Below are 12,082 nucleotides of genomic sequence, written 5' to 3'. Positions count from 1 at the left end.
GAAAGAAATAAAATCATGAAAGGTAAGAGGGAAAACAGGGAAAAAAACCTACACATAAAATGGATGTGAAAGGAAAGAGGTGCACCAGGAACAAACAGCAGTGGGAGAAGTCAGTGAAAGGAAGCGACGCAGCGCCAGAATCGTCTGGCAGGAGCTTGTCCACTCCTGTGCCCTGCCTCACTTTGCTGTCAGCTCTTCATTTTTGCAAACACTGAATCTGCACTTAGCTCTCATGCACTGTTCAGATATAACAAGCTGGAAAGGGAACAGATCAGCTCATTAATTCTCCTTGGGAAGGGTCTCTAGGCAGGAATTATTTTCTCCACCAACATCCATTCAATTACTTGCCTTCACACCAGTCAGATCTACAGGGATGTCTAACCCCATGTGCATCACTCATGCCTGCCTGCCCTGGACTCCTCTCTCCCGCCTTCTCAGTACAAAAGCCTCCCAGACCTATCAGTTTCTTAATAATAATGACAACATGACAAAACCAATAACCTACAGATACGAAATACGTTTCATTTTCTTGCTTCATAAGACCCTGATAAGGCATCGTCCCTCACTTTTTGAGATCCTCTAGGAGATCTACAGGAGCTAATGAAAGAATTAGACAAGGCATCGCTCATAATAAAAAGTGGTTTTAAAACATTCAGTGCCAAGAAGGAATTAGGCTGGAATATCTGCAGCCATTTCGAAGTTGTAAGAGGTGCAGCATTCCATGTGGGGCATGAGCTTGCAGATCTCAATTGTTCAGTGTTCATGTATGTTTTGTGCCTATACAGCTAAAGGGCTGAGAAAAAACATTTTTCTTGAAGGGCAGAGACTTTTGAATGGCTCAGAGACATATCTGGGCAACCCCAAAGTTTAAGAGAGGATCTTCTGGAGGAAGATTAGGGAAAAAATCAGAAGCATGATCTGCAGTAATGTGAACTGACACCACCTGTCTGCTTGAGTCCCACCATGGAGCAGGGGATCACTGTAGGACACAAGAAAGGGGGGAAGAAATCCCAAGAGAGGAGGAATTTCCCAAATTACACTCTCCTTTGAAGTAATACAAAGATCTGAAAGTGTTGACTGAAAGTCCATTGTAGGGAATTCAGACACAGATTCTTACAGGGAATAGAATGACTGAAGAGAGGGGAAACCCAGAAACTGAAAGCCTGGGAACCAAATTCTCCAAGAGGAACTTGCAATTCTGACGATGATGTATTTGTGCATAGGGCCCAAGATAAGTACTCAAATCCATTTTTGTTACAGGATCTCTTGGCCAAGAAGAGAAAAGACAATTTAGTATGATAACTTGAACATGAGGTGTCCACCATCTCTGACAGCCTACAGTGTTGACTAATGCCAGCATTCCTCCACGTTTCTAGAAATGAAGGCAACATTATCAGAGGCTTCCTACCAGTAGCAGATGGCAGTTTGAACTCCTCCTTTGATTCTTTTCTTGTTACAAAGCCTCTTGCCCTCCTCTTCACTGCCTCCCCTCACTGTATAGACCTGCCCTGACATCTACCCCAGGGAGAAGAGTGTCTGCCCCACACCCTTTATCAGGTGCCTCTGCCACACCGTGGGCAGGCTGTGCACAGACCCAAGGTTTTTGTCCTTTTTACAGCCTCCTGAGACCAAGTGCTTCCCTCCATAAATCAACCCACTCTATGTATCATGGGGGAAAGGAGCCTTTGCTGCATCCTTCCCTTTCCTGTTCACCAGCAGAAATCTTTCACCAAGGAGAGGGAATCAACCAGGGATACTGTTCTGATTCCTTATGACAAGAAAGAAGATACCCCCTGACTAAGTTGATCAGACATGACAGTAAGAGCCCTGCCATTCAAGGGCTGGTAGGGATATTTGGCTGTGCTGTCCTGGGACCAAGGGAGTGACAGCCACCACCCCAAGCAGGCTGTGAGGCTGTGGGAAGCCAAGCAGAGGCATCCCAGCAGTGGCAGTGCCAAACCTATGCCGTGTCACCTCACGAGGCAAATCCATGCTCAGGCCCTGCTCAGCGTGTGCCCATGGGGATGGTTTTGCCTTCTGCTGAGATGCTCTTGAAACCAAGTCTTTATCCAAGTTTTAGTGCAACCTGTGCCTTCAGGCAAGGCACTCAGGGCTGGGGTCAGCTCCCCTGTGGTGCATTGCACCCTCTTACCCCATTTGCTGCTGCTGCCCAGCATTCAGGAGCTGGGGGTTTGGGCCAGCCCGACCCTCATGTGTGTGGGGTGAGTGAGAGCACCCTGCCAGGGCCATGCAGGTTGTGCCCAGGCTGAATTTCATACTGTTCTTGAAGGGCTATGGTTTTAGCCCACTGGAGAGCATCAGCAGGGAGGGCAGGGGACCTGGGCTGGCAGCGCAACATTGTGGGGGCTGGGGGCACTTCAAAGCTTTTAATTGGAAGCATCCTGGCACATTCTTTTGCCATGCAAGCCACTTCTCAACAGTGCCTGTGGGGTCCTGTCAGATGTAAAGGAGAAGGAGCCCTGAGCTCCTCCAATCTGACAAACCTCACCCGCCCCTTCCTCCTCCCCCTCAGACCGCGTCCCTCTGGGTACGGCTCTGTGGGCAGATAGACATGATCTGAATTCACTGCCTCTCCTGGCTGGGGTCCTCATACCTTCTATCTCAGCCCCAGCCTCCCTCCGCCCTCCAGCTTGGGGACATGGCTCAGGAAGGGAGTTCATCCCTGCAGCCTCTCTTCCCTGCATAGCTTTGCATTTGGGCTTTTTTTTTCCCCCTCTCTCTCTCATTAATTTTTAATTAAGGAGATGTCTCCTTCCCTGGTTGTAATGAATATCTGTGTGAAAGGCTTTTCATTTTTTATTAATATATAACTCTATGTATTTATCTATTTGCAGGAAATCTGTGAGTGTATGTGAGCAAGTGTGTTTAAAACATCCCCCATTAATTTACTGCTATTGATTTTCTGGCGTGGATACAGCATATAGTATTCAGCATAGAGCTCCTCTGCAGGATATGTTAAAAGGCAGCAGTTTGGGTTGACAAAGGGCACTAAATGCAGTATGCGTCAAATAGACCATCGCTCAATGAAGTCACTTAGCTATTCAAAACATGTCCAGCCATCACTCAACCATTTGCACCAAGAACGGGGGGGAAATTCACGCTTCTTCCTGGACACAACCATTTCCAAACAGCAGCTTTAGCTTTCTTTGGTGAGGGACATCAAAACATACATAGTTTATATCCCCCTTCCCCCTGCCTTCCACCTCCCAGTGCCGGGTTAAGAAAATAATTTCTGCGGTACCCACTTGCCATTCTCTCCCGACAGGGAGCTCCAGGCACACCCAGCTCCGGTGGACACCGGCAGACACCGATCTTATCCCTGGATGTCCACGAACCCCCGGCAGCCCACCGTCCAGCTGGGAGCTGATTCACAAACAGGGCTCTCACAACGGGCTGTAATGTGCGCTCCTGTTCGCTCACTCTCTCCTCACTACGTGTGTAACATAAACCGTGCATTTACATCGGTTGCCCCTCTCCCTCCAGCACAGGCTGAAGACCACCTCCCCAGCCCACACGTACGCCAATAGCTGTACTCAGCAACACATATTTAAAAGCGAATCACTGGCCCCTCTTTTCTTTCCCTCTCCCTTTAGAACGTCTGATTCCAGAAGTTGGCTGCAGTGGTGTCTCTTCTGTCATCAGACATGTCACTGAGTTGCTGTTCAGTTTCACCACATCAGACTTCAGCTGATTTCTCCATTCAGAGACTTGTTTATTTTAAGCCTTTACCATAAACCTTAAAAAAAACCCCAAACAAAACCCACCTCCCAAAACCAAACAAACTGGGGAAAAACCCCAGCCCCGAACCAAACCAGTCAGTGGCCAACTAGACCCCTCTGCATCCAGCCCAGTGAGATGTGGTTGCCTACAGACATTACAAAATGCTCTGAACTCTGTTTGAGATGACTGGTATCATTCTGTATGAGACATTTTGGACAGAACACGGTTGCTTCCCTTTCTTTCTTTTTCCTTCCTAAAGTGAACTAAATTGCATCCAAAGTGCTTTGCAATCACGTCCTCCCCACATTGCCCCTCACTCACAGTCTTGTCTTTGCAAATAACCCTTTTGCAAAGAGAGCAATTATTTCACTCTCTGGTTGCAGCCGGAGCACAGCAATAACACAGCATTTTGGCATTGCTTACCCAGGCAATACAAACAAGCTGAAGACAGGCAGACTGCACAGTTGCTTTTTGAAAGGATCTCTCGGTGGTTTTGTAACACACACATCATTCTAGTTGGAGGGAGGAAGTGAATTTTTGGAGAAGGTGGGAGCGGGGAGGGTGGGAAAGAAGGAAAAGGGAACAGAACAGTGAATGTTTTGCCTGTCTTCTTGCCTCTGTGCTCTGAGTAACTGAGCCCACCACTCTCAATCCACCGCAAAAGGAATGAAGTGAGAAAATGGTGGAATGTGGAGGGATTTATTGGGGGGAGGAGGGAGAAACGTGGGGTGGTGGGAGAGGGGGTGTGTGGAGGTCCAGAATCAAATACCTTCTAGGCAGCAGGTTCTCCATAATCCAGAATGGGTCATGACTTCCTCGTTCTTTTTGCTGGTTTCGTTCTCACTGACAGTTTTAGTCTTGCAAACCCCTCTGGAGTAAAGCCAGTAGTCGGTCCCCACAGCTATGGTCATCAGGCTGAAGGCAGCGAAAGCACCAACGGTGGTTAAAAGCATCTGAACACCTCTGTCAAAGAGCCCCATAATTCTTCATTATACAAATACCCAACCGCCTTCTGATTCTTGGGGTGTGTGTGTTTAATAAAATAAAAGAATAATAATTCCGACTAATAATATAATGGGTATAGAGAGAGAGATAGATATCAAAAAAGGGAGGTAAGAAAGCCCACGGAAAAGAGTGTAAATTAGAAAGACCACACGGGAAGAGGCTTGCCTTTTAAATCGGAAACGTTCTGGTTGAAATATAAAAAAAGGAAAAAGGAAAAAGAAAAAAAGAAGAGAGAAAAGAACCAAGAAAAACCAAACAAATAAAGAGAGAACCCCCCCCAAAATGAGACGCCTTAATCCCTTTTTCTAAAATTCTGGTCTCCAGTTTCCATATGTAATGGCTAATTTGGAGATGGCTTCCACAGTGAACAGGGGAGCAGCAGCAGCATCCTCAACACAATCTCTCATTATCTGGACCTAGACAGTTAGAGACTGTAAGAGCAGAGATGCAACCTTCAGTCTTCTTGCTTAGCTCTGCAGCCTGCGCCATGAAAATCCTTTTCCTTCCCAGTTATCTTCCTTGGGTTTTTATTTTTTTTTTCCCGGCAGCGGCAATCGCTCCAATCCTCTCTCACTTTTTCTCGCTTGCTTCTCCTTCCTTTTGCTCGCTCCTACCACCAAGCCAGAGTGCCCAGTATACTGTAAGCCCTTGATTTCAGCTGAACAGGTGCCGAGGTCTTGCCTCCCATGGCTTTTCCGCACAGCCGCGGCGCTCGCTCCCGGCGGAGGTGGGCGAGGAGAGAGGGCTCCCCGGGCGGCGGTGCGGGCGGAGCGCTCCGCGGCCCGCGGTGCTGAAGGACAGCTCCCTGCCCGCGCCGCCCGCCCTGCCCGCGCCGCCCGCGCCCCAGCATCCGCGGGCGGCAGCCTCCCTCCTCCTCCGCCCCGCTCCGCTCTGCGCGGGCAGGCACAGGCAGCAGGCAGGCAGCGAGGGGCGGGGGGGCAGCCTGCCCCCGCCCTGCGCCTCGCCCGCCGCTGCCGGCACCGGCACCGGCACCGGCAAGGGTCGCTTCCCCGCGGCCCTTGCCGCGGAGCCCAGGGCAAGACGGCGCTGGGTCTCTCCCTCGCTCACCGGCTTTTCCCCCCCACCGCCGCCCCCCAGCTCAGCCTCCTTCGCATCCCCGCCGTAGGTACCCGGAGCTGCGAGTGCGACCCGCACACCGCAGTTAGACCCGCACAAAACTTCAGTCAGCCGTTTCTCTGCCCAGGAGGCGGGTGAAATGTAACGTGGAAGGGTAATTTAAAAATAAGCATGTATTTATGCTCTTATTGCTGTTGTTATGATTTTTAAGTGCTTGCTCTTCACTCTTCTCGGGTTTGCTGCAAGTTGCATATGTCTTGGTGTTGCTCGTTTTCTGTCCCTCTGCCTCCCCCTGACCAGTGTTGTGTGGATCCCCGTGTTCTTACTTTGTCTTCGGGGATTTCACTGAAATCCCAATGCCTGCGCCAAGAAGCAGACATTTTGGGAAGATTCTTCATGAGAAAGGACGATTTATGATAATTAGTATCATTTTGTTAAGGAAAGACACCACCAAAATTGAATACCTCCACCCCCTCAACCCTGGGAAAGCAATCCACCTTTCACATCCTCATTTTACACAGAAAGACGCATGAGCTGAATGGATGCAGACTGAAATCTATCACTGCTTAAGTTTTCTGTGTCAGACACAACCCGATAGTACAGGGAACACATATAAAATTGTGCAACACTGACATCTAAGTATGTCATAATCCTCTCTCTTTTCCTCAGCAGTATCATTACACCAGGTTAATTACATTAGTCACCTCCTGGTACTATACATGTAGCTGCTCATTAATGCAACAATCATGAAGAAAAGAAATAATCTAATTCTTGATGCTACCGATTTTGTTTCTCTCTGATCAGATTCATTGTTCAGTGAAAAATTAGACCAGAAGATCTGCTTTAGGTTCACTGCTGTTCTATGCAGGGGAGCAGTGCTGGGGGAAGGGGGTGCTGGGAAGTTGAACCAGTTGGAGAGCTTCAGCCATGCTGCAATTTCATAACTCCAGTTACCTCTTCTCCCTACTCCCTCTCTGGGTGCAGACTGGGACTGCCTTTCCAGGACAATCTGTCCCGGGACTCATGGACATGAAAGGCTCTATAGCAAGCAGTCAGGGGGCCACTGGCTGCCCTACAGACCCTGGGTCATTTCTCCCATTTGGAGGGCACAATTCAGGCTGCCCTCACAGCTGAGACTGAGGTAGAGGTGTTTACCAGCAAGCACTCATGGTGTCCAGCATCAGCCATATGCAAATCACCACTAGCAGGCAGAAGAGGCCCCAGGGAAGGCAGAAAAAGGGAGAGGTCATAGAAGAAAGTGCAGGTTGAGATCACTGAAATATTCTTTGTGGACAAACATAGCACCTAGTTCATGTGGGGGAATCCTAGCCTTGCCCTCTGCCATTGGAGCTGGGGGGGGTCTTTCGGTACCCTGGAACTGTTGAACAGCTGGGGATGAACAAGGGGGCAGGTGCATATTGTACTCTGCATTTTTAGTACTCTGAGTACAGTCTGCTGCAAGAATGTGGAGGATGGTAGTTTGTGGGCAGGCTCTCTGAACTGTTGTCCTTGCTGCAAAGGAACTTGGGAGGCTGAGGGATGTGGAGAGCACCCCTGAGCTGGTGGGAGGTTATGGCTCTATAAGGGATGACCTAGGTTGAGGAGGCTCCATGAGGCTCTTAGCTTGGAAAGCTAGGGAAGATCATCCAAGGACCTCTCCTCCCCTTATATATCTCCTGAAAGAGGGAAGGGGCCTTGAAGAGGAAGGCATAAGTGAAGAATAAATAATTCTTGGGGCTCTGAGCATTTTGTTTTTGTGTTAGTGGCTGTTCCTTTCCAACCCCACCCCAATATTCAAATCTTCTCATTCTTCAAAGAAAGATAGAAAGCCTGAGCCAGGAGTCTGAAAGATTCTGAGGAAGAAAAATCTTCATTTGGCTATTCTTGCACTTAAATCCATCAGGCACAAACATCTCATGTGTGGACAAGAAAACCACTCTGGAAATCTGGACCTCATATTTCCAAGGAAGGTTGGCTCTTCTATTACTCTGTACTCTCAAATAGTGTATTACAGCAACAAGAGAAGGCCATTTTCTCCCCAAAGAAATTGCCAGTGTAAGAAGGCCACATTTTCAGGGTGGCAATTTCTATAATCTCTGGCTAACAGAAGTCAGACCTATGAGTGCTCAGTACATCTCAGGCTCAGAACTAATATGGCTTCCTGCCTCACACTTCCCAATTTCCAGAAATAATTCTCTTCCTGCTACCCTACTTATATACTCTTAGACCATTCACAATAATCCCTCTACAGTTCTAAATGCCACAGGAGAAGAATGGAACAAAGGCAATGCAAATGCCAGACTGTCCTGTGTGACTGCTTGTGCTGTGGTTAGATGTTGTGCTGAGATTTTGTCTTTCCTACAAAGAATCATTAAAAGTCATAATACAAAACAAGAATACAGAATAAAACCACTGTGGCAGATTTTTACAACAGTTGCATCTTCTGAATAGTGCAACACAGAATGACATCTATAGAAGAGTAAGGAGAGAGAAATTAATAGTCTGGAGGAAATAGAGAGATTTTAAATTACATTTTAAATTACTTGAAATGAGAAGCTGATGAGACAGGGAGCCACAGGAAGTCTGCTTCCAATGGCAAACCAAGAGTGCTGCTATTTGTGGAGAGAAGGGGCAGTGCTGTAGGAAAAAAAGGGGCACAAGAAAGATGCAGGAAGCGAGATGAAGGGCACAAAGTCGGAAGCAACTCCATAGGATGGTAATGAGACTGAATAGTGTTTGTGGATTGAGTGCTGCAGTGGAGCTCTTTGGCACATAGGATAAAATCAAACAGCAATAGTGTATAAAAATTGGATCTAGGAATCTTCATCCTGGGGAGGCCAGCTGAGAAGGAGCTGTTGTAACGAGCTGTAAAGGAGATAGAGCTGGTGCAGCTGCATTTGCAGGCAGAGCAGAGGTGTTAATAGGGAAATGCACTAGCAGAGGAGATGTTAGAAAAAATAAACTGGGGTTAGGGTGATGATCATAGAACTGGAAGCCAATGGGGGTGAGAAGAGAGAAATGAGATATGGTGTATAAAGAAAATTAAAATGTAAGATATTTTACTGGGGAAGAAAAAAGCCACGAAGTAGAGGGGGTGATCAGAGCAGTCATTACTCCCATCCAAAGCAGAGGGTCCCAAGCACTTAAGAAACATTATTCACATCATATCTGCATACTGGTGGTTTTCTTAGACCAGTTCAACAAACTAGAAAGCTATGGAAAGAAGACTTGTGGGTTTTGCCAGAGACTTGCAGGTGAAGGAGCTAGAGATGGAGATGATAGACATAAGGAGATAAATGCAGATGGAAAAAGCCTTCCTGGGCCTTTCTTCTTATCTTCAGGTTCATGTAACTTAAAGATCAACAACACAGTTTAAACATCAGACAATCAGTACTACAGCAAAGTCATCTCTAATGTAACCCTGAGACCAGAAATTAAAGAGGAAGGGAGATACAGGATATGGAGGTATATCAATTAAGATGAGCAGATTTCCATGCAAAATAGGTGTGGGTTCTGCCCTGAGAGTGCCTAAAAAAACTCTTGTGATAGACAGGAGTGGACTCTGGCAGGAACCAAGTATGAGATTTTAATGCTGCCATACAGCAGTGCCTCAGTTTCTCACTTATGTCCTCTTCCAAGCTAAATCTTGTACAAATGGTTCATTTAGCCTCACAGCACCCCTACAAAGTAACATGCTCATTAGTTTGCAGAGGCACTGAAAAATCCAGAACGTGTTCCTAAAGCACACCAAAGTGAAAGTGTTTGTGCTGATTTTAGTGGGATCTGGGTGCTGTTATGAATGAATTGGGTACCCAAGATAAGTGTTTCAGATTGAAGCTACAACTCCTGTGCTTTCCACGAGACTCCTTTTTTGCTTTTTCTTACACACATTTTCTTCCATTGAGTGGTATATTTGAAGACGGTTGGGAAACAAAAAGTGTCCTCTCATGAGCTCTGAGGGTTGATTTCTGCAAAAAAGGAATGCCTTCCTTCTCTACTCAGAAGAGATAGGAGAAGGCTGAGATACCAGGATGAATTTTCCGCCATGATGAGTTGCTGCAATGTGAACTGTTTTGCCTCCCTTTCTCTTTCCATGCTATGCTAAGGTTTGTATGTACAGCAGCCTCCTAATCAATAGAAATAGAAAAAAATCAATACCTGCAACCCATTAGCTCTAACAGAGGGCAGGCTGCTAACAAGTCATTCTAGCTGGAATTCTAGTATTTGGTAAAGCACCAGTGAGCACCGATGCATATGTATATATATATATATATGTATATATATATATATATATACACACACACACACACACAAACCGAATATGACTAGCAGAGAATATAAGAGTTGTGAGAACATTCTCCCTCCCACCAGCCCGTCTATCCCTATGTATTTACATAAGTATGCTAAACTAAAGACACTCTTCCCCACTAAGATGCTGTGCCTCATACTTTTCCTCTCCAGAACACACACTTTTCTACACTTAATCTATAATCCCAGGCTACCTTCCTGTTGGACTATCTCAAGTATAAATAAATACATGCCTCTATACTCCCTTACCCCTGCATTAACCATATACCATAGAAATCCAGCTTGAGACCCACTTATTCACAAGCATACAGCTATTGCTTCTCTTTTGCTGTATCCCTAGAACCTTCATGGAAATTCTCTTTTTAGTTCACATTCATATCCAAAGCCAGGCACAGACAGTTCCCACTGACATCTACATACCTCCAACACTGAAAGCATATTTCAGGCAACAAAAAGTTGGTGAAAAGTTTTTGGCAGAGGTTTTGTAATCAGAATCTGCTCTAGGGCCTAAGGCACAGGAAAGAGTCTCCAGAATAGATCAGAGAGGCAATGGGTCTCACTGGCCTTTGTGCCTCAAATATGGGCACCAATAACTGTGTTGCCCCCAGTAAAGCCTTTGTTCATTTATCCACTGACTGTATTAGACCATCACTCCTGATTTGTCTCTCATGGAATGGGTGGTTTCTCCTGGTCGCTTCCAAATTAAAAGCAGTCATCATTCCTTTGCAAATAGTTTTATGAAACTCCCCCGAGGAAATGTACATGGGCTGTGGTTTTGTTTTTAAAGAAGAAAAAAAAAAAAGTGTGTTTCCATGTAAACACAGTAATCAGAGAATAAGTGAAAAAAGAGAAAGGTCTTACATTTTTTCTAAAGGCTTTCAGAATCTCCTTGGAAGCATCAGTGCAATGATAAATACTGAGGTAAAGGTGAGGCATACAGTGAGGATGTTTGTGTTGACACTGATCGATATCCTGGGATATCAGTCTTCCCTTCAGTGTAAAGGGCACAGGTGGGGACAGACAAGAGGATCTTGTGCAGCCACATCTATTCAGTATCATCATTTAAAGCCTAATATGAGCTTTTGCCACCTAGACCTCTGCAGCCACAGAGGTATCACTGGGGCTTCCTCCGTGGACAGACTTGGTCTCCTAGGTCGGGTGGTACTGACACAGACAATACTGCAAGACAGCTATGCAAACTTTCCTCTTTTCTTCTGTCAGATAGTTTAGGGTATCAGGGCAGTAATATTGGTCATTTAAGTTCTGTGGTGCTCAGTTAGTGTATTATGGTTAAAAGGATTCTTGAAGGAACATCCCAAGAAAAGGAAGAGAAATGGTTAGTGTCTAGGATAGGCTATTTCATCCCTCTGAATTTTCAGAGGGACAAATCAAGAGCAGCACATATCACAGCACCTATTCAGGAGTTCAGTGAGTTGGCATTCTAAGACAATTCAGAATCAGCATATCCCACTGATGCCAGAAACAGGCTACCAATTTTAATGTGAGAGGGATTTACTTCCGTAGTCCCACATAGTCACGGAGGCATCCCATGAGGTGTAGAAGTACCTAAGACACTGTTTCTGAGCAAGTCAGCTGATATATCATGACCACAGAGCTCTTGTATTGTATGTATTCCTAGGATTTGTTTTCACATTACCATTGTAATGGTTTAGGATCCCTCAAGTGAATTCCTATAGAGGAAGTAGGTTAAACACATCAGATTAAGCCAGTCAGATGCTAGACTGGAACATTATGGTGATGCATAGAAGAGTATTCCATGGATAGAAATTGTCAAGAGGTGGTATTCTCTGCCTTGGGAATAAAGGCCTACTTTAAAAAAAGAAGCAAAACACATAAGTCTATTTAGGCTTCTAACTCCATGTTTAGGCAGTGAGGAACTGTCCTGATTTTCAGTTGTGTTAAGGAGTCAGCATCTCACGTCGAATTTAGA

General features: G+C 46.1%; 1 protein-coding gene across 2 annotated transcripts in view; it reads right to left on the bottom strand.

The window, feature by feature from the left end:
- CACNG2 (calcium voltage-gated channel auxiliary subunit gamma 2) overlaps positions 1–5,485 on the bottom strand; it is a 51,646-nt gene extending 46,161 nt beyond the window's left edge. Inside the window, exons 1-2 of one of the 2 annotated variants that reach the window (XM_039725610.1) lie at positions 5,199–5,485; positions 4,511–4,656 (exon numbers count right to left, since the gene is read on the bottom strand). In XM_039725610.1, the coding sequence (XP_039581544.1) occupies positions 4,511–4,652 (142 nt within the window). In that variant the 5' untranslated portion in view covers positions 4,653–4,656; positions 5,199–5,485. Of the gene's footprint in view, positions 1–4,510 lie in introns of both variants that reach the window. The other variant, XM_039725609.1, reaches the window with a different exon arrangement.
- Positions 5,486–12,082: the final 6,597 nt, after the last annotated feature.

Source organism: Passer montanus, unplaced genomic scaffold, assembly GCF_014805655.1.
Source record: "Passer montanus isolate IOZ18808 unplaced genomic scaffold, ASM1480565v1 scaffold55, whole genome shotgun sequence".
Lineage (NCBI taxonomy): Eukaryota > Metazoa > Chordata > Aves > Passeriformes > Passeridae > Passer > Passer montanus.
This window is presented reverse-complemented; position numbering and strand designations above follow the sequence as displayed.